We start from the raw sequence: 20,100 nt of genomic DNA on the forward strand, positions 1-20,100 counted from the left end.
GTAAAAGAGAAGTAGAGTCTTTGTTTTGAAATGATTCTTCTTCTGTGGTTAAAACATCTTGATATTTTGGATCACTGTTTGATGATGTTATTAATTTTACTGTGTTCAACTGTATATGTGGGTAAGAATTATAAATACAATAAAGACGACAAAGAAATTGATGATTCAAGTTTTGGTATGTTTATACAGTATAGAGTGTTTTCTTAAGCAAGCACAGTATGATGAGTTTGAACATACATATACATATAAATTACACAACAACTTAGTACCTATCAAAACATTAATTTTAGCATGATTCTTTCATATTAAAATTTTATATTTTCTACATTAAAAAAAATAAAAAATACCAAAATCTTTGCTGTATTTTCTGTATTTTTAACCAATTCTTTAAATAGAAAGGGAAGATGGTGTTTGCACTTTGCTCATGTCTAAAATCACAGTATGCTTTCACTAATATTTCACTTTTGTGCCATGTTTCTATATTGTGTTTGAAACGAGACAGTAGTTGTGACATTGTTTCAGTTTCTGTGTTAAGACCGCTCCCCCACTGAAATGTGATCTTTTGGACCCATCCACTCCTCCTCCTAAAATAACCCCTTTCCCTACAGCCAACCAAGACCCAGACACAAGAAATAAGTCCTACAGTACCACATTAGCACTTATATCACTCTAAAGACAGAGTAGAGCACTGTAGATGTTGGTGTGCTTGGTGAATATGGCATATAATCTCTGAAGGGCTTGGTAATGAATCTGATGATCTTTGTAACATTTTTGATTAACTTGCTGCAGTCTGTCCCTTCTCTCTGCAAAAAAAAAAATCTGTCTTTACTGATACAGGACTAGGAAAGCGTTTTAAGTGAGGTAAGTAAGACATGGTTTAACCATATTAGAGATTTAGCAGATCTACTTTGATGGTTCCTCAACAAGTCAAGGAATTGCATCGCCTCATCTTGTATCCCGTTGTGTTTTTGTAAACATATATTTTAATTGTTGGGTATGTTCAAGAAACCCCAGGTTTGACACCGCTATTTAAAACTACAATGAGATATGTGATCTAAATTCTATGCAACTTTTCAAATGATATGAAACGACTGCAGCATATGCAAGTCATCTAAAGAAATCTATCCTAAAATCACCCGCTGCTATTTACAGAATTTGGTATGACATCTTTTTGGGGGGCTAAAACAGGTGGTAGTACAGGGCTGAGCTTGCTGTTATAGACTAACATGACCACGGTCTGCTGGAGAAGTGTGTGTGTGTGTGTGTGTGTCCATTCTGCTTAGACTCTCAACCCATCCAAGCACTTAAACAGATCCTTAGAACAGATAAATATGTGGATGTGTAATAACTTTCTCCAGCTGATTAGAAACAAAACTGAAGTTATCATCTTCGAATCTAAAGAGAAACGATTTAGAGTCAACACACAGCTTCTGTTATTACAGCTGGAAACGAGCGATCAGCCCCCAAATCTGGGTGTAGAGATGGATTCTGACCTGAAAATTCAGAGCCACATAAAGACAGTTACAAAGTCGGCCTTCTATTACCTGAAGAACATTTCCAGGATTAGAGGACTAATGACTCAGCAAGATCTATATTCTAGAGAAACTCATCCAGGCGTTAAAATTTAGTCACATCGATAACTGCAACAGTATACAGTAGGACTGCCTAAAAGATCAATCCTCCGACTGCAGCTGATCCAAAACGCTGCTGATGGTGTTCTCACTAAAACCAGGAAGCCAGAGCACATCACCCACTTGTAAAGTGCTTCCACTGGCTCCATGTAGCTCAGAGAATAGACTTTAAAAATACTATTGTTAGTTTATAGACCACAGAACGGCTTAGCACCACAATACAGCAATACTGCCGTTGTATCAACCTTCCAGACCTCTCAGGTCTTCTGGTTCTGCTCTGCTCTCCATCCCCAGAACCAGAACCAAACGAGGAGAAGCAGCATTCATGCAACACAAATCTGGAACCAACTTCCACAAAGGTTCAGCGTGCCTTTAAATCTAAACTGAAACTAATCCAGCTGTTTAGAGTTGCTTTTCAAACATCATAAATGAAACATTAATCAACATTTTGATGGCACTTTTTAAAATGTTTCAATTCTTGACTGTGTGTTCTATAACTTTCTATTCTTGTGTTTTTATGATGTAAAGCACTTTGAAATGCCTTGTTGCTGAAAAGTGCTATACAAATATACTTGATTGATTAATTGATTGATAAAATACAATATCCCATGTCTTTGGGTTCTGTTGATAAAACAGAGAAATGTATGTTTTTTCTCTAGCAAAGATGATGATGGTGAGCGATGACTGTCTGGTGGAGTGTAAGATTGATGACAGTGATGACGAGCAGGTGAACACTCCTCCTCCTCCTCCAGAATTTGCATCGAAAGCTTCAACTCCAGCTCCAAAAGACCCAACCCCTCCTGCGAATTCTCCGAGTCCCGCTCCGACCCGACCTGTCAACAGAGACCCACTTGGCATCAACCAACACCTTAAGGTCAATTGGTCAGTCGGTCGGCCCTTCCTTCCGACTCTCCTTTCTTTGACATAACAGTGAACCTGTTTAGTCAAAGATTTCTCAGTCCATTTGTCTCATGTGGAGTTTGTCCTTGGTTCTACTTAAATTTGAATCACTAGTTGCATTTCCAAATGTGCACAAATCTTTGATGTTATTCTGCTAATGTAAAAAAAACCACAATTTTGCAATTGTGGCATTTCCATTAAATAAGAAATTAAAATTTGATTTTATTAAGCAGTGACTGTAAACAGTTACATGAGATATATTCATAGTTCAGTAATGGCACTAGTGCTCATCATCTATCAGCCATCAGAGGAGACATCTGCGTCTTATTCCAACACCTGAATAAAACGCAGAATAAGACGTTTGAGCAAGTGGGAGAGGTTATCTATGCGCTGTTTTGGGGAAGGTGTAGTCAGTGGGATTCAACACATTCGAATAACACAACTCTTAATGAACTTCAGAAACCATGTTTCTTTTAGTACGTCAATTGAGATACTTTTACAGATTAAAAATTTTCAGCAAGTGTCCAGTGAGAGGTGGATAATCCAGTTGTCAAGAAATGTTGTCCTTCATGTTTTAGATGTTTCCCTTACCCATCCCACCTGACTCAAAAGAATGATTCTGAAGCATACGTAAAATCAGGATATCATTAAGCAATTTAATTTCAGAATCAGTTCACATTAAAATAACAAAAAAGAGAGCACATAAAAGACTGACAGATATATTTTTCTAATAGAATACATTTCTTGTTCATTCTTCTGTAGGTGGACGTCAGAGATGTTCTGGCTGAACCTGCCACTCCTCATAGCATAGATAGTGTCTGGACCTACAGTCTGGTTGGCTTTGAGAAGACTCGCATCTGGACCTATCGCTGCCTCTCCTTGCTGTTTGCTGTGCCTCTAGCTTTCCTGTGTGGACTCTTCCTAGCCATCCTCGCCTGCCTACACGTCTGGTATGTTCTGACCAAAACACATTCAATTCCTCAATTCCAAAATATGAGGTTCAAATTTCAGATGTAACATAAAAATAACATCAAACTTAACTCAACCATGTTCCATCTCCTAGTAATGTGGCTGGCTGCTATTAGCAAAGCAGAGTAATAATATAAGTCTCTGTGTTATGCATTTTATCAACATGTTCACTAAATGAGGTTCTAGCAAATGGTTTCTGATCTCCTGGCTGGCCTTACGATTTTTGAAATTTTAACAGAATTGGCAGTGTATTGTATCATAGCAAATGTCACTGATTAAAACCCAAAGTTTAATTTGAAGGTGTAAATCCACCTCTTCAGCCATCCCGGGGTTAGGAAAGGCGACTTCTCCCTGACCAACATGGCAGGTACGACAACGCGTCTAGTCTTCTTTTTAAATTACCCAGCATGCACTGTGATGTCGCCATTTTTCTTGTTATGGTGGACTGTCAGCGGAGTCTTCGCAGTTCTGGAACAATCTTTAGTTAAATTCCTATATTGAACGCCGTTATTCGCTGTTTCTTTGTTATTATTCATTCCGAGGGAACTTCGAAGATAAAGATACCAACATGGCGCAGTACAAAGGAGCTGCCAGCGAGGCGGGCAGAGCCATGCAGCTAATGAAAAAACGAGAGAAAGAGAGGGAGCAACTTGAACAGCTCAAACAGAAGATAGCAGAGGTTTGGAACATCTTAGATGCACGTGCTTATGTAAAAATGTTCCTGTCATTATTAGCGTGATTTACTTCTGCTTACTCAAGTAACTAATAGGTGTCACCTATCAGTTACTTGTTTGTTCGCAGTTACTTTTGGAATAGTTTTCCCCTTCAGAATTATGCTTCGTACCTTGTTTTACGTCCTATTCAAAATAGTATCGAATATTCTACATATAATTTAGCTACTGTAACCCATGGACAGGTGTTTGTAATGTTAAGTGTTCAAAAACTGTTATACACTGGAATTAGATCAGAAATATACGTGGAAGTTGTGTGTTTTCATGACTGTACATCCAACAAAATAAAGACCCACATGAATATTAAATTCTGTTACACTGACGGATCTTGAGGTTCCGACTCATCTGGAGTCTGATGTACAAATATAGAAAACTCAAAATGCTTCAATTTTGGCCTTAATTGAAATATTTAGTTGTTTTAAAAAAAACTTTTAATTATGCTTCAGTCGACTCCATACTGTTTAGCTATAAGAAAAATAAAATTAAAAGTCAGATTAGATTGATTTTATGTAAATATTTTTGGTGAATCTCAGTATTTTTAAACTTATTTTTATTTACCGGTACCTTCTCCGTGTTGTGAAAGTCATCCTTGTTGAATGTTTTCAGTCTTTAAAATGCGTAGAAGATCTCCTGTTGGCTTTTGTCCTTCTTGGCTCAGCACTGCCCCCTGTCAGTGCAGTTCGGTACTTTTCGCTATGCCAAGAACATTTTCAAAGCATATCTATGGCAGATGAGATGTGCATATCACACACATTCTATCAGTTACATTAGACAAACTGGTATACCAACATGTGCGTGAGTGAATTAGTGCTCTACGTTTTGGAATTTTTGGGTCAAGCAATGTTTGATTTTTATTTCTTTGTCTCTGTCTTGGTGCATGTTGGTTGTTGCAGGACAACATGGTCAAATCCAACATTGACAAGAAATTCTCTGCTCACTATGATGCTGTGGAAGCAGAGCTAAAGTCCAGTACTGTTGGTAAGTATGTTTTACAATTTTACTGACATTGTCTAAAGAGCCTTAGTAATAGTAAGCAATGGTGTTTATTGTTTGCTTTTTCCCAAACCTTTTGTTTTTCGATGTCTGAAACAGGCCTGGTGACCTTGAATGACATGAAGGCTAAGCAGGAGGCGCTGGTAAAGGAGAGAGAGAAGCAGCTGGCCAAGAAGGAGCAGTCCAAGGAACTGCAGCTGTGAGTGAACCCATTTTGATTTAAAAGATCTCAATCTCTTCTGATCAGTCTGACGTCCACAAGCCAAAATAACTTCACTCAGGTGTCAAGAGGACTTAATTAACTGACCATCAACAATTCCAAGTTGGAAAGGCCTCAGCAATGACTGTAGAGAAACAAACGTTGCTACCCATCAAACTTGGCAAATTTGCCAAACAATCAAAAGTCCATAGTTTCACTAAAGGTGAATGATATTGATCATTGATAACTTTAGCCGCTCTTTCTCTCACGGCTAGCTAAGCAAGATCTTGTTTTTATGATGGTAGCATGCCACCACTTTATAAAAACTTCCAGAACGGGGCGTGCTGTGGTGGCGCAGGGGGTCAGCACACCCCACATTTGGAGGCCTTAGTCCTCGACGCAGACGTCGCGGGTTCGACTCCCGGTCCCGACGACCTTCACCGCATGTCTTTCCCCCTCTCTTCACCCTTTTTCCTGTCTGCCTACTGTCACAAAAAATATAGCCACTAGCGCCCCAAAAACTCTTTGGAGAAGAAAAAACCCCCAAAAAACTTCCAGAACTTCCCAAAAGTTCTCAATAAGGTTGAGAACAGCAGAAGCTGTGGTTGGGTTCTCTCACCTACAGCACAAACACTTCATACCATCTGTTATGAATGTTTGCTGCTGGTTGATCAGCAGCAAACATTCATATAAGCTGTGTTGAAGTGTTTGTCTTTATGGAGTGGTTGAGAAAATCCACCGCAACATAAGACCCAAACACAGCAATCAGCAAGTCTTCAACAGAATGACTGACTGCAAAACAAGAATCAAAGTGTTGAAATGGTTCACAGTCCAAACCCCAATGCAATTAAAAAAACATTTTGTTGTGACCCCAAAGTAGCTCCATGGAAACAGATGTCTGAAACTATGTGAGAAACGACTAAAGTCTAACAGAAAATCTACATGTTTTGCTGCTAATGATGGCTCTACAAGCCATGGAGGGAATGCACTTAGTTTTTTCACACACAGCTTATCTTCTCCATTTTGACTTTATCTTTATTTAAAATGAAGTTATAACAGCGTTCACCTGAAACATGTAAACGCTACATTGTTTTTTCCATATCCTGGTTTATTCTGCAGAGGTCGCCAAATATCCATGTTTCGTTTGTGCTTTTTTTTCCACCTTCAGTCCTCAGATTTCTAAAAATCATTCAGGGTGAATACTAACAAACTTGTATGCTGATTAATTATTTCCCTATCCAAAAAAGATGACAGTTATTTCATTAAACAACTAAATAACTTTGGAACAATTAAAATTTTCCAGTACACAGAATAGCTTAGAGTCTTTTTCTCCTGTTGCACAGATCTGCATACATTGATCCACTTCTTTCACTTTCGATACGACATCTGAGGTTTAGTATCGGCCAATACTGATCCGATACAGACAAACAGTTCTAAATTGACTTAAAACTTTTTTTTTTCTTGAACACAAATGTGAATGCACTGAATTACAAATTTATTTGATAACTCTGCACCAGTGCAGCACAAATAAATACATCAACAGCTTCATAAGCTTGATCAAACATGTAAAATCATCTTTAACATGTTCAGTTGGTGCAACTGGGAGTATGGCAGCCAATGTAAAATAAATAATAAAGAAACTGAAACTGGCGAAAACAACAAATTGATTACCTTGGTCAAACATGTAAAAAATAAACTACAACAAACATTATTTCAAATTGTTCAGAAAGAGAAATAAGCAATTATAAATATAATATAAAATAAATAACAAACCATGACGTCACTCAGCGCACAAAGCATAGAATTAGACTGAATAGATCTACCTTTATAGATTAGGCCCATTGTCACCGATACTCCATCTGAAATTTCTTTCAATATTGGGACCGAAACAGATATTAATATTGGATTGGAAAATTTTTGAAGATTAAATTTTTAGAAAATCAGTTTTTTTTTTCTTTTACTAATGCTCTACTTGAGTTTCCATAGTTCAGAGTTACGTCACCATGGCCACGGCGGCCATCTTGTTTGACAGAAATATTATTGACTGGGAGTTACATTGTGTTGTTCAGGTGTTCCCTTTATTTTTTTGAGTAGTCTATTTGAGCACGATATAGATTTAATATTATGTAAAATCCAAAGCATTCTCCTGGTTTTGCTGCTTGTTTATTTAGAGGAGCATATTAACATTTGCATTTTGTAGGATTATTACCTTCTCTCTAATATTGGCCTGTTTTTAAATGCAGTTTTCTTTAGATTGTTTTGAATTTAATTTTGAATTTATTTATTCATTACTAGCATTTTTGTAAAAAAGTATTGTAGTTGTCTTCCTTGGCTGACTTTGCTGGAGTTTACAACCAAAGGAAAACATTTCAGTCTCTAGTATTTTCTTTCCCTGAAATAGTTCCCCTCAAATCATTTGAAGATATTTTCTCAAAGTCCAGGCTCAGGATTTTACTGCATGTTCTTTTGGAGTCCTTGGGGAGCTTTATAGGTCTGGGCCGGATTTCACCCCATCTTTCATCTGCTTGAAAGAAGTCATGATTTACCTTCTACCTCATAACACAGTTGTAACCCTCGGCTTTAAATATGAAGCCCTACATCTATACACTTTTGAAATTATATGTGCCATAAAATGGATGACTGCTAAAAGAATTATTGCCATTCATTGTTTTTGTTTTATCCAATAACATCTGCTTTGACAAAACAACTAGATTTTTAGTAGAAGTGGAAATGTTAATGGATTTAAATTGGAAGCAGACTCACAGGAAGGCTGGGCTTTGTTAGCCAAAGGCAGCACCATTTGTTTTGCTCAGCTGTCAGTACAAACATAACCTGACCAGCAGATCTGTGCGTTTGATAGGATTGTTTTTAATCTGAACTGTTCCTCCAGCAGCAGTTGTAAATTAAAAAGCTGAAATTAGACACATTCCCTATACCTTATTAGTTCTTGTTTTCCCCTTGGAACCTCTGCTCCTGTTGAAAACAATCTAAAGACTACCCACACAACCAGTGTGTTTACTCTCATTAATCAGCATTTTTTATAGCTGATTTAAAGGTCTTTATAAAAAATGTTTAATCTTAAGGTAATGTGAGACCAGACTCTTTATGGTTTGGTGAATTTTCCTTTTTATTGGAGCAACTTTATTGGCCACAGTAGTGCTATGATTTAACTCCTTCCTGTTTCTTTATCATAAGCTCCCGCTGTGTTCAACTACAACCATTTATTACTACTTTGGAGTAACCGACTTATAACCTTTGTAGTTAAAAATTATAGCAAACTGGTCATGACTAGGGCTGCACAGTGGCGCAGTTGGTAGCACTGTTGCCTTGCAGGGTTCGATTCCCGGCCCGGGGTCTTTCTGCATGGAGTTTGCATGTTCTCCCTGTGCATGGTGGATTCTCTCCGGGTTCTCCGGCTTCCTCCCACAGTCCAAAAACATGACTGTCAGGTTAATTGGTCTCTCTAAATTCTCCCTAGGTGTGTGTGTGTGTGTGTGTGTGTGTGTGTGTGAATAGTGGTTTGTCTGTCTGTTTCTGTGTTGCCCTGCGACAGACTGACCTGTCCAGGGTGAACCCGCCTCTCGCCTGGAACATTAGCTGGAGATAGACACCAGCAACCCTCCCAACCTCACTAGGGACACGGGTGTAAGAAAACGGATGGATGGTTTTGACTAAGGAACTAATTTTGAGAACTCTGAAATTATTTATAAATTTATACTGTGTTAATCCTGGACACATGCAAACTGCCAACATATGTATTGTCTTCATGTCTCCCACTATAATAAATTACAGTAACCCAAATTTACGGTTTACTGGAATGTCTAGTAAATCAATATTTTGTTCATTAGTTTTATTATTATTGTTATTTTTTTGTTCTGTTTCCAGCAAGCTGGAAAAACAAAAAGAGAAAAAGAGGAAGGAGGAACAAAAGAGAAAAATTGCCAGTTTATCTTTTAATCCTGATGAAGAAGAGGAGGAAGATGACGATTATGACGATGACGACGACGATGATGACGACGATGACAAAAATTACGAGGAAGATCAGGATTGTGAGTATTTTGATTGTTTTTTTTATTCTTCCTCTTGAATCAGTGGGAAAACGTTCCAAAAACAAACCTAAATCTAAATTTCACATTTGCATCATTTCAAGAAAAGTCCTTAGTGTTCCAGATTTAGACAATTTTAAACTTCCAGCTTTGTAGGAACGGTTTTGTGTTGTTTATTTTTTGTTTACAAGACAAGGTCAGAAGAACGTTCACACAGAGTTCTGACCCCTGCCTTGTTAAAGTTGAAATTAAACAAAGCAGATAGAAAGTTGCCATTCCCTATATCATTTTATGTCTTTTGCAGGTGTTCCAGTCAAGAAGAAGAAATTGGGCAAAAATCCAGATGTGGATACGAGTTTCCTTCCTGATCGAGACAGAGAGGTCAGGTCCACTCAAACCTCCAACTTGGAAAACCAAATTGTGGTCTTCCTCACAACTTGCTCTGCTGTATGCAGGTGGAATTTTGTTTGTTTAAATCAGGCCGTGTACCGGTACCGGTCTGTGGACCAATTGGTACCGGGCCGCACAAGAAATAATTAAATATTTCCATTTCGTATATTATCTGAATCTAGAGGATCTTTTATTTTGAAAATCCTTCAGCTGGATTCTCTCGGTTATGTCTTGTTCGCCAACATTGAACCCACAAGCAGCAACATGAGTAAGAAATAGATCAGATGTCTTTGGAAAGTTTCTTTGCAAAGGGGAAAAGGCCCAGAGAAGAGACATGAGAATGGATTTATCCTGGTAGGTGATTCCCACATTCCTCTGCATGACATGAGGTGACCGGCTCATTAATGTGGAAATGAAGCCTTCAAACTGATTCACCACTAGAGACCAGGCACCCTGTGCATAAGCAACACTTCAGATGTCATTATCTCTCATCTCTCCCAGATGGGACCGTCTTGTTGCAGAGAAACAAGCTCAGGGCTCCCATTAATTTGTCATCATTGTGAGTTAAAACATGGAAGTAAAATGTTCGTTTTTGTGGTGCATCTGTATCTTATTTTGAAGGGATGTGTAGACGTTACCATAGTGACCAGAGTCAGAGAGCGTTAGGGCAGTGGTCGTGACAAGATGAGTAGATCTTGTGAGTCTTAAGTCCGGTTCACACGGCACAATTTAAGAATTGTTGGCCGATTTTCCAAGCCTCGGTGACCACAGACGACACGAGCTCATAAAAGTACAACGGGTTCGGTTGGTTCGTGTGTCCAGCCACACGGCAGGAGCAACACACCACACACAAACCGATTCCACTCACGAACATCTCAGTTTCAGAAGAAAATCCTGTAAAACCCTTGGATAAACAAACGTGGATGATGATGTAGAAGCAATAGTGATGGTTTCTACTGATCAAAATTAATTGTGGACTAATTTTAAGCGAGCTAGTGTCGGCGTCAAGCCCTGGCTGAATTAATATTATCGTTATAACCTATTCATGTAACGTTAATGATGGATAGCTGAAAAGGTTTCAGGTTTATCAACTGCCCTAGCAATTTTCCTCCAACTCCTCTCCTTATAGTTTCTGTTGATATTTCTTGTACGAAGTGCTGAATTTTAAATTCTGCCAAGTGAACTAGGCTTTAGCCACTAGGCCCCTCTGACCATTCACCCCCTGCCCCTCCTGGGCCACAGTAAAATTGCCAAGTCTTTTCTTGCAGGACTGATAAAAAGGTTGGGGACCACTGGTCTAAATGACATTTTGAATTACATTGGTGCATAAATTTTTTTCACAGTTTTTCATTTCTTTTTTTGCAGGAGGAGGAAAACCGCCTCAGAGAGGAGCTGAGACAGGAGTGGGAGCTGAAGCAGGAGAAGATCAAGAGTGAGTGGTCAGACTTTTATTTTTATTTAAACCTAAATCATGCAGAACTCTTTGACAGCATATTAGAGCCATTGTAGGTAGAAACAAAACCAGTAAATTTCTGGTAAAAGACATTTTTGGGCTCCAAAAGTCAAAAATTTGTAAGAAAAAAAGGTCTGAAATTTTGAGTCTATGAAATTTCTGAGATTATTCTAATATTGGAGTCTTTTTTTGGCAGAAATCTACTTCTCCTTTTTCCTTTTTTATGCCATCATGCTCTTTGATGTGTAACCCACATCTTTTTATGAATTTCTGTCCTTAGATGAAGAAATTGAAATTACCTTCAGCTACTGGGACGGCTCTGGCCACCGGAAAACTGTCAAGGTAAACAGGAGGCTGAGTTTGATGACGGCGGCCATTTTCTGGAGTTCTAAATGAAAAAACAGGAAGTTGGATCAGCACAGTGTTTGTGTTCTCATCGGACCTTTTTGGACAATGCTGTGAATTTACATTATGTACATGCTTTATTTGCGGTAATAGAATTTAAGGTAAGGTATAAATTTAAAGAAAAACAATCTCACAGAGAGGGATAAAGTGTGCCTTAATAATTAAATATACCTACATAAATTATATAGTTTACCAAGTTCGACCTTTGTGCTCGGCACTAATTTCTTCTTTTGTTTTTTACAAAGGTGTATTAGGGCATTTGTCAATAGAAACAAAAGAAGAGTAATATATTTTTGCTAAAATTAATCTGATTTTTCTATGAAAGTTTGAAAAAAACTTTTCAACTTTTTTGAGATTGAAAAGTTGAAAATTTGCAAGAAAAAAGTCAGAAAATGTGAGATCAATTTTAGAAAATTTGTAGAAAAAGTAGGGAAATTTTTGAGTTTGAAAGGTCCAAAATTTGCTAGGAAAACTCAGAAATTGTGAAATGAATCTCAGAAATGTTATATAAGAATGTGGAAATATTTGTTTTAAAAGTGCAAAATTTGCTCAAAAATGTCTGAGATTAATCTAAAAATTTCCGATTTTTGGGGGAGGACATTTATTTATCTGTGTTGTTTTTTTCTCCTTATAACAGCCCGAATATGGCTTTGTAGTTTTTTGTTGTTGTTGTTTTCCATGCAGCACCATCATATTTATTCTGTGTGCCTGTGCTGCAGATGAAGAAGGGTAACACCATCCAGAACTTCCTGCAGAAGGCCCTGGAGGTCCTCAGGAAGGACTTCAGTGAGCTCAGGTCAGTTCAGAGCCAAGAAAAAATGAACACATTCTCACCTTCATTAACAAGAGTGTGTTAATGGCCAAATATTTTATTTGCAGATTATGTCCAGACTTTCCTTTGGTATTGTGTTGCTGAGATGGGGTTGACCATGACACTTTAGTATGTTTTGCAGTCCTAATTTAAAACCGATGTTTCCTCTCATATATTCCACATGCTCAACCCCAGCCTCCGATCCGCAGGGCAGCGGCTCCAGAGGCATTTGGGACTAGAATAGTTCTCGGCTTGTAGATAGTTTAAAAAAAGAAAACCTGCTACCAGAAGGCTTTTGGGTTCAGGAGGGGCTTATGAAATAAGAACTTCATAAAATTTAGGGTTGTTAAGTACTCTTCTGGCTTTTGTTAAAACTTGTTCAACTGGGTTTAAACGTTTTCTTCAGATATGTCAGAAAAAAAAAGTCAGCAGGTAATCAAAGTGCCTCGATGTTAGACTAGATGGAAGGCCGTTATGCAAAAAGTAGTCTGAGATGTGTTTTCTTCATTCATTGTTTCAGACGGTTCCTTCATTCTTTGAATAAAAAGTTGTTGGTTTTTTTTACATCTTTGTCACTCTGTTATTTCCTATGTGGAATCATCCAATTTACTAGGACTATGAAGCAGGAAACATGTTTCCTCCTGCGGTTTATTTTTTTATTCTTTTGTACTCATTCAAAAGAATAAGTACATGCTCAACCCCTTCTGTTGGTGAAACACCAACAGAAGAACTGTTGGTGTTTCACTTCTGTGCGTACTTTAAAGTCAACACTTCTTCTCTTCAGGTCTGCTGGAGTGGAGCAACTGATGTACATCAAGGAAGATCTAATAATCCCACATGTGAGTCCAGTTTTTTTTTCTTAATTACATTGTTATTAATGACTAAGAATTAGAATATCTCTTTCCTGAGTATTGAAAGGAATGCTTTGTGGGAATGTTGAATTAAACTGGTCCTCATTTTCTTGTGTTATGTAGCACCACAGTTTTTATGACTTCATTGTGACCAAAGCCAGAGGAAAGTCTGGTAAGTTGACTACAGTCAAATTGAACAACTTTATGTGTGCCATTCATCTTCAAGCTGAACTATTTTCACTCTACCTTACGGTTGTTAATTATACTTTCACACCACCGCTGACAGGATTTTAAGATTTACATTTAAAAGGGTTAGTTCTGATTATTTTTTATTACTTTATTTTAAATTGTGGCTTTTGAAAGAGTTCCCTGGCTTGTAGGGGATAGATGCTGAATCACTGTGAGCTTAATCAGTGTAACTCCACATAAAAAGAAAACTTTGTTGGGCGACAATAACAAACACAACAGTTTTAATCTACTAGCAAGCAAAAATAGACAACATACTTCTGACCAGCTGTCATTATGGACCACATAATAACTGATGATTGAGAGGCATATTCATGTTACAGATAAGGGAACTATTATGGTAAAATAATATCATACAATCACGCAGCAAGAGTTTTGATTTGTTGTGACAGTAAAGTCCAGTAAATATCTGAAAACCCCAAAACTGTACGGAATGAACGGGATTGTTACTTTTACTGTTTTTGCCACTGTTGGTTCTCTGAGAGGAGAAATGACAAAAAAAAATTAAGTTACTATGTTCACTGAACTGAACAGTTACTATGTTCAGTTCAGTGATTAAAATCACTTTTTTTTCAGCAACCAGACATGTGTCGCCATTTCTCTCGTTAGCTGCAGCACCTCACACCAACTATGGAAAAAGCTGCATCATTTGTAAATATCTTGGCTAGAAAGTGGAGCTGCTAACGAGACAAAGTCTCAAAACTGATGCATTTTTGTAGGTTTTTTTTCCTAACTCTTGTTTTTGTGGAAAATGCCTTTAATGGATATCAGAATTTTTTTCCCTTGAGAATGAAAAGTACTTGTTCCAACAAATGGAATGTAATCTAAGAAAATAGAATGAAATGCATACAGACGTATTCAGATGTTTTCAATTTAATGGTCTAGTTTTGCATTTTTGAACTAGGTCATGTCAGCCCTTCGTCCTTCCACTCTAATTGGCGTTAATTTACACTGAAACAAAAAAATACCCTTGATTTGAAGATTTGAAAGACACACCACAGGTATTGCCATCTGTTGTCATGTTCAGAAATCTTTTTCTTTCTGAAATTTCCTTTTACAGGCCCTTTGTTTAGCTTTGACGTCCACGATGATATTCGACTGGTGAACGATGCCACTGTGGAAAAAGATGAGGTGAGGAACGTACTAAATAAACAGGATATGAGTAAGGCTGGAATAAATAATCAAATTCCAAAATCCCAGTTGTATTCTATTGAAACCGCATGTGAATGTTGGTACAAAGCTACACACAGGAAGAAGTTATTTATCAGGTCAGTAGAGAGACACAAAGCCTATTATATCACTGATAACCTCTTTAACCCATAAAGCCATAGGCAAAAAAAGATTTACTTCTCAAATTCTGCTGCCATGCCATCAGCATCTCTCTGTCGTGTTCAGATAGGTACCAATAACCCACTAAAAAAACAGTAAAAGAAACGCAATATTTTAGAAATATATTTCATCAAATTGCTTCCACTGATTACCAAAGGCCAGCAATATTTAGTCTAAAATATCTATTACCTCATGAAAGGCTAGAAAAGAGTAGGAAACTTTATTTGTGCCACCAAAGGTAACAGATTTACGTCCTCAACAGTGCTCTACATACACATGAAATATTCAGGAAAGACGAGATAAAACACGGACATTCAAAGCCGTCTCAGAGGTCGCTCGGGCAGAGTTGCGCCTCTACTGGACAATGCAAACGGGTGCAACTTTTGATATGAGACGAAGCCCTTATTCAGAAATGTTGCATATATGCATTTCAACAGACTGCTTCACATCCAGCGTTCTGTAAAATAGCCTCACTGCACTTTTCAGATTTCTTCAGAACAACCACAACTTCCTGTTAGAAATTAAATACAGTATGTATGTATTTATACTGTATGTCAGGAGTTGTGTCAAAGCAAGTATATAATGGCGAATTATCAGACTGTAATGGACCCCAAGTCTCCATTTCGATGTAAGAAAGCACATAAAAATGTATTTGTTTTTATATAACACCTAACAATGTATTTGTTTTTATATAACATAAAAATGTATTTGTTTTTATATAATGTATAAAAATGTATTAGTATGCCCAGATATCTGGCTACATGTGGACTAGCCCTAGCATTCCTTTGTATTTGGCTCTTCCCAGTATTTCTGAACATGAGAGTTCCTTCAGTGACAGACTGTTGCATCCTAAGTGCACTAAACAGCATTATATGAGATGCTTCCTCCCAGCAACTGTAAATAAGTGTTTACAACCATGCTGGTATTGCAGTTATTTTCTGCATTGTTTTTATTCCGTACATTTAGTCTTAATGTACATGTATACACATGTGTACACACATGTGTATACATGTACATTAAGAATACAGTGCTTTCAATGCTTTGTTAGTTAGCCCTCTCCTCTGACAGGCTGTTCAAACACTGTGCAGCACGTTTCTCATGCATGCAGCAACGTGTTTAAGATGTTATCTAATCTTTGAAGTCAGCTCTTGACAGCACATGGGAAACTGTTGGAAAACAACTTGTTCCTCTTTGCAGCTGTTAACAGCTTCACTCCAGGACCTCTTATTATTCTGTGATAAATGTTGGCTTTTCGCAATGTCTGTCCAGCTCACAATGAGGCAACACATTAATTCCCAAACTTCACGATGAAATGGCACCATCACACTTCAAATAATTATACAAAATAAGCTGTATTTTGACCTGCATGCAGCTAGGTTTCTCCCAGGAAACCTGTTAACCCTGGTAGTAGAGGCTCGAGAGCATCTATCCAGTGGTGTACAGTGTCTTTGAGTTAACAATTTTTTAAAGTTGACAAGAAAATATCAATATAAAACATTCTTAACAATATCTAAACACCACGTACAAAGTCTTAAAAAAGGCAAACATAAAAATTTTTTAATTAAATATGAACTTTTTTGTACTTCAGTTGTTTCATCTAATTAAAGTGTACAAAATTTTGGGATTCTTTATTTGTGGCTTGTCACTTAATTCACTGAGGTTATTAGTGTGTAGCCTGATGGGGGTGCAACTAAAGCTTGGTGGCTTATAATATGAGGAAGACCCTGAGTCAGGTACTTCTGTTCAGTTGCCTGTTAACACAAACCCCAAAGCAGTCAATCACATGGCAGTAACTCTGTTTTAAAGCATCTTGAAGACATGAAGATGACATGCAGAAATGTTAAATGAGCATCAGAAAGGCGAGTGAAAGGGGGTTTAATTTACTAGATCGTTCAGTCGTCACTCCCCGCGCTGGGGATTTAGACGGCGTTTGGATTTTCTCATGTTTAGCAATCACAAGCTTTCCAGAATACCAATCTGTTCAGCTGTTTCCAAGTTCAATACATGGACACACATGTTGAACCTGGAAACAGATGGGCTGCAGTAGTTGACGTCATCTTAGGAATGGATGGGAAAGCCACAAGTTCCCCAAAACTGAAGAAAAACAGATTAGAAAAATGTTACCTGGTCTAACCAGTCTTTGATTTCAACCACTGTGCATTCAGATGGGGTCAACATCAGGGAATAAACAAAATAAAAGTATGTGTCCACTCCACAAACCGTGGGCCAAAAGAAAGTGATGCAAGAGGGCTTTGTAGATGGAAGATTATAGTTAATGGTGTTGTATTTCTCTCTGTGTAAAGTCCCATGCAGGAAAAGTGGTGCTAAGGAGCTGGTATGAGAAGAACAAGCATATCTTTCCTGCAAGTCGCTGGGAGCCGTACGATCCCGAGAAGAAATGGGACAAATACACGGTAAGAAAAAAAAAAGACCTTAATTTTAGTCTCACAGTCTGCATTTACTGTAACTGAATACTCAGTAGTAAAATGTTTCTTCATGCAACATTCCAGTATAATATGAGCTCTTTGAGGATGTCTCTACCATTTTTGCACATCTGTAGATTGAAATTTGTTGTCTGGTCTTTGTTGCCACTTAGCTGTATTCATCACAAGATCCAAATAATTGAATTCAGGTGTTGCAATTACTTTACCAGTCACAGGTTCATAAATTATACCACTGTTGCATGCAAAGTTATTCTACAAAGAGTTTTTACACAATGAGTTACTCAGAAGCTTAATGAATCCCATTGTTGTACCATGATAGGATAGTTGACCGTTAGTGGTTTTATGATAAAGTGGAAACACTTGGAAATGACACTAACTGAGCTTTAAAATGGTCGCCCCCCTAAATCAGAAGTGTCATCAGAATGTAAGACACATGGCATACAGAGGTTACCGACTTTATGAAGCGTGGATAGCTAAAGACTGCTATCCATTCTGCTGTGGATAGTAGTCTTCTTCACCTAAAGACCATGTTTCATGTCCAGAGACATGTTTTCTGGAATGATGTATTATGTCCATGTCTGACAGTCCAATGGACTGATCTGGCTTTGACTGCACTTCTATGGCTCTCCTTGAATTGTGTCTAGGTTGAAGTTTGGTGCAAAGATGGCTTGGAACTGTTTTCCAGGAGTTAGGGCCAGGCTCCTTAGTTCTAATAAAATAATTGCAGGGAACACCAAGTCTTCAACCATTGCATGCTCCCAACTATGTGGGATCATTTTGGTAATGATCCCTATACTGGTGTACAGTCATGTACAACAGTGAAAGCAAAGCTGAAGAACTTGACTAATCTGCCCAGAGTTCCAACCTCATTCTGATAGAAAACATTCTGATTAAACACATTCTATAAAGACTCACACACACTCGGACGTACTGTGTACACACTGTAAGTCAAGTGGACTACCTACGAACGGTAGAGATTTAATAGATGAGCATATTGATTGTCTATATTTCTTATGATAAATTCCTTCAGTTCTGCAATTAGAACATTGAGTTTTTCGCAGACGTTTCCAGCCTACCGTGAGTTTTCCTCAAGCACACACAGACCACTGCGAAGTGAAGGAGGCCCCAGAATGTGGGAGCCTTGAGGACTAGGTCACGTGCCCAAATCTAGACCTCAGGAGTTACCATGTTGGCTAAACACTGGAATCAAATGGTTGAATTCCTTGGTTGTTGGAATTAAAGCATCATTCATTTGAATCAGAATGTTGAAGAAGGGAAACATCTAAAAGTTGTAGGATGGTTGCTCTCAAGGACTGAACATGGACATCCACGGGTTAGGTCTTGGTCTCTAATATTGGTGTCTGACCTCGCAGATGCTCTCCTGGTAGAATGGCCAGAAATGCACTCCTAAACCTTCTGGTTTAGAATCGCAGCTGCAAATTTCACAACTCATTTAGTCAGGTGCACTGCCACAACATTTATGTGAAGCTAAACTTTGATGTAAGGTAGCAGCTACTACTAAATGCCACTTGTTCAATAAATCTAACACTAGTAACTTGTTAAACAGGAAAGCCAGGCAACTCTACAGAGCACAGTCAGCACTATAAATGTTAACTGTCGTACTATTAGCTGGAGGCGACAGGTGGAGAACTGAACTGACTGTTCTTTGTTTTTGGACTTGATTGGTCAGAAGGTTGAGAGAAGACCAAGATCTCGAAAATGTGGCCGCATGACTGGTTTCAGGTATCACAGGACATGGATTTGTGGTTGCAATGTGACAAAATATGGATTTTTCTGGAACTTGAGTTCTTTGTGAATCTCTACATGCACCAAAACATAGAATGTATTAATCACTGCTGTGCTCATCAGGAGGTTTTTAAACCGGTTTGCTCCATCAATTCCAGATGGTGATTTATTTACCTTTGGTTACTTTTTCAGGCAGTGAGCCAGGACACCAATATCACCTCGCATGCTCTGTATGTTGTTACAGTTATTGATCGACTTTCATCGGGACAAGTAGTCTCCTGAAGTTTTAATAGATCTATTGAATTTACAACTCAAAGCCTTCTAGGAATGTATAAAAACAGAAGAAGCCATGCCTATTATCCTTTCCATGAGCTTTCAATAAATGATTCACTGCTCAGCTAATGCGTGACAGGCTTTTTATTGTATTTTTTTTTTTTTTTTTTTGCAGATCCGGTGATCACCAACATCTACCTCCAGACTCTTGCTGGAAATTTTCTGTTGAAAAAAACCTCCTCTATATTTTACTGTTTTTCTCCATCAACCCCTATTCAGTAGCTGATAGTTGCGTATTTAGTTTTTGTAAATTGTTTTTTTCTGCCGCCTGTAAATAACCACATCCTGTAAATGGTTAACAAATAAAAACCAACATAATGGAACATCAGTGCTGAATAAAAAGGATATTAACCATGATGGACTCGTGATTAACGTTAGTCTGCTTCAATGCCCCTGCTGAAATATGCTCTTCTGGAGCATATTTAAACAGCATGCCAAGATGCAGAAAGCAGTGTTTTCGTCTTTGGGATCCAAGCAGGGGCGGTTCTAACCGGTGGCCAGTGCCCTGCAGAACTGGTCCTAGCCCTTGTGCTGAAGAGAAGATACAAAGTCAGTGTCATGTGTGCTCATAGAAATGGTAGCCAACTGATACATTGGGCCAATCTCATTTTTTTACTTTCACA

At 38.0% G+C, this 20,100-nt stretch overlaps 2 protein-coding genes across 4 annotated transcripts; both read left to right on the forward strand.

The window, feature by feature from the left end:
- The first annotated feature begins 618 nt into the window (after nucleotides 1–618).
- zgc:158296 (uncharacterized protein LOC791212 homolog) lies at nucleotides 619–4,001 on the forward strand. Of its 3 annotated transcripts, none has more exons than XM_044126696.1 (4): nucleotides 619–861; nucleotides 2,291–2,505; nucleotides 3,294–3,481; nucleotides 3,801–3,932. In XM_044126696.1, the coding sequence occupies exons 2-4, from the start codon at nucleotides 2,296–2,298 to the stop codon at nucleotides 3,853–3,855; spliced, it is 453 nt and encodes a 150-aa protein (XP_043982631.1). In that variant the 5' UTR covers nucleotides 619–861; nucleotides 2,291–2,295; the 3' UTR covers nucleotides 3,856–3,932. The 3 variants fall into 3 exon arrangements, with proteins under 3 accessions (XP_043982631.1, XP_043982620.1, XP_043982614.1); XM_044126679.1 differs by having other exon boundaries at nucleotides 625–861; nucleotides 3,821–4,001; XM_044126685.1 differs by lacking the exon at nucleotides 3,801–3,932 and having other exon boundaries at nucleotides 3,294–3,724.
- Nucleotides 3,920–19,834, forward strand: fam50a (family with sequence similarity 50 member A). The gene is made up of 13 exons (XM_044126667.1): nucleotides 3,920–4,179; nucleotides 5,125–5,209; nucleotides 5,324–5,423; nucleotides 9,309–9,472; nucleotides 9,774–9,850; nucleotides 11,225–11,291; nucleotides 11,593–11,654; nucleotides 12,437–12,513; nucleotides 13,313–13,367; nucleotides 13,503–13,551; nucleotides 14,686–14,756; nucleotides 17,258–17,368; nucleotides 19,593–19,834. Exons 1-13 carry the CDS (start codon nucleotides 4,069–4,071, stop codon nucleotides 19,599–19,601), a joined length of 1,038 nt encoding a protein of 345 aa, XP_043982602.1. The 5' UTR covers nucleotides 3,920–4,068; the 3' UTR covers nucleotides 19,602–19,834.
- Nucleotides 19,835–20,100: the final 266 nt, after the last annotated feature.

Source organism: Gambusia affinis, linkage group LG01 (genome assembly GCF_019740435.1).
Source record: "Gambusia affinis linkage group LG01, SWU_Gaff_1.0, whole genome shotgun sequence".
In the NCBI taxonomy this organism is placed as follows: domain Eukaryota; kingdom Metazoa; phylum Chordata; class Actinopteri; order Cyprinodontiformes; family Poeciliidae; genus Gambusia; species Gambusia affinis.

What these genes read in the sequence shown, in the direction of transcription:
- zgc:158296 (XM_044126679.1), top strand. Translation starts at nt 2,296, where the DNA reads ATGATGATGGTGAGCGATGACTGTCTGGTGGAGTGTAAGATTGATGAC. An exon ending in GCATCAACCAACACCTTAAG is followed by an intron (nt 2,506 to 3,293) that starts GTCAATTGGTCA and finishes ATTCTTCTGTAG; the next exon opens with GTGGACGTCAGAGATGTTCT. An exon ending in CTCGCCTGCCTACACGTCTG is followed by an intron (nt 3,482 to 3,820) that starts GTATGTTCTGAC and finishes CCACCTCTTCAG; the next exon opens with CCATCCCGGGGTTAGGAAAG.
- fam50a (XM_044126667.1), top strand. Translation starts at nt 4,069, where the DNA reads ATGGCGCAGTACAAAGGAGCTGCCAGCGAGGCGGGCAGAGCCATGCAG. An exon ending in TTCCTGATCGAGACAGAGAG is followed by an intron (nt 9,851 to 11,224) that starts GTCAGGTCCACT and finishes CTTTTTTTGCAG; the next exon opens with GAGGAGGAAAACCGCCTCAG. An exon ending in AAGATCTAATAATCCCACAT is followed by an intron (nt 13,368 to 13,502) that starts GTGAGTCCAGTT and finishes TGTGTTATGTAG; the next exon opens with CACCACAGTTTTTATGACTT.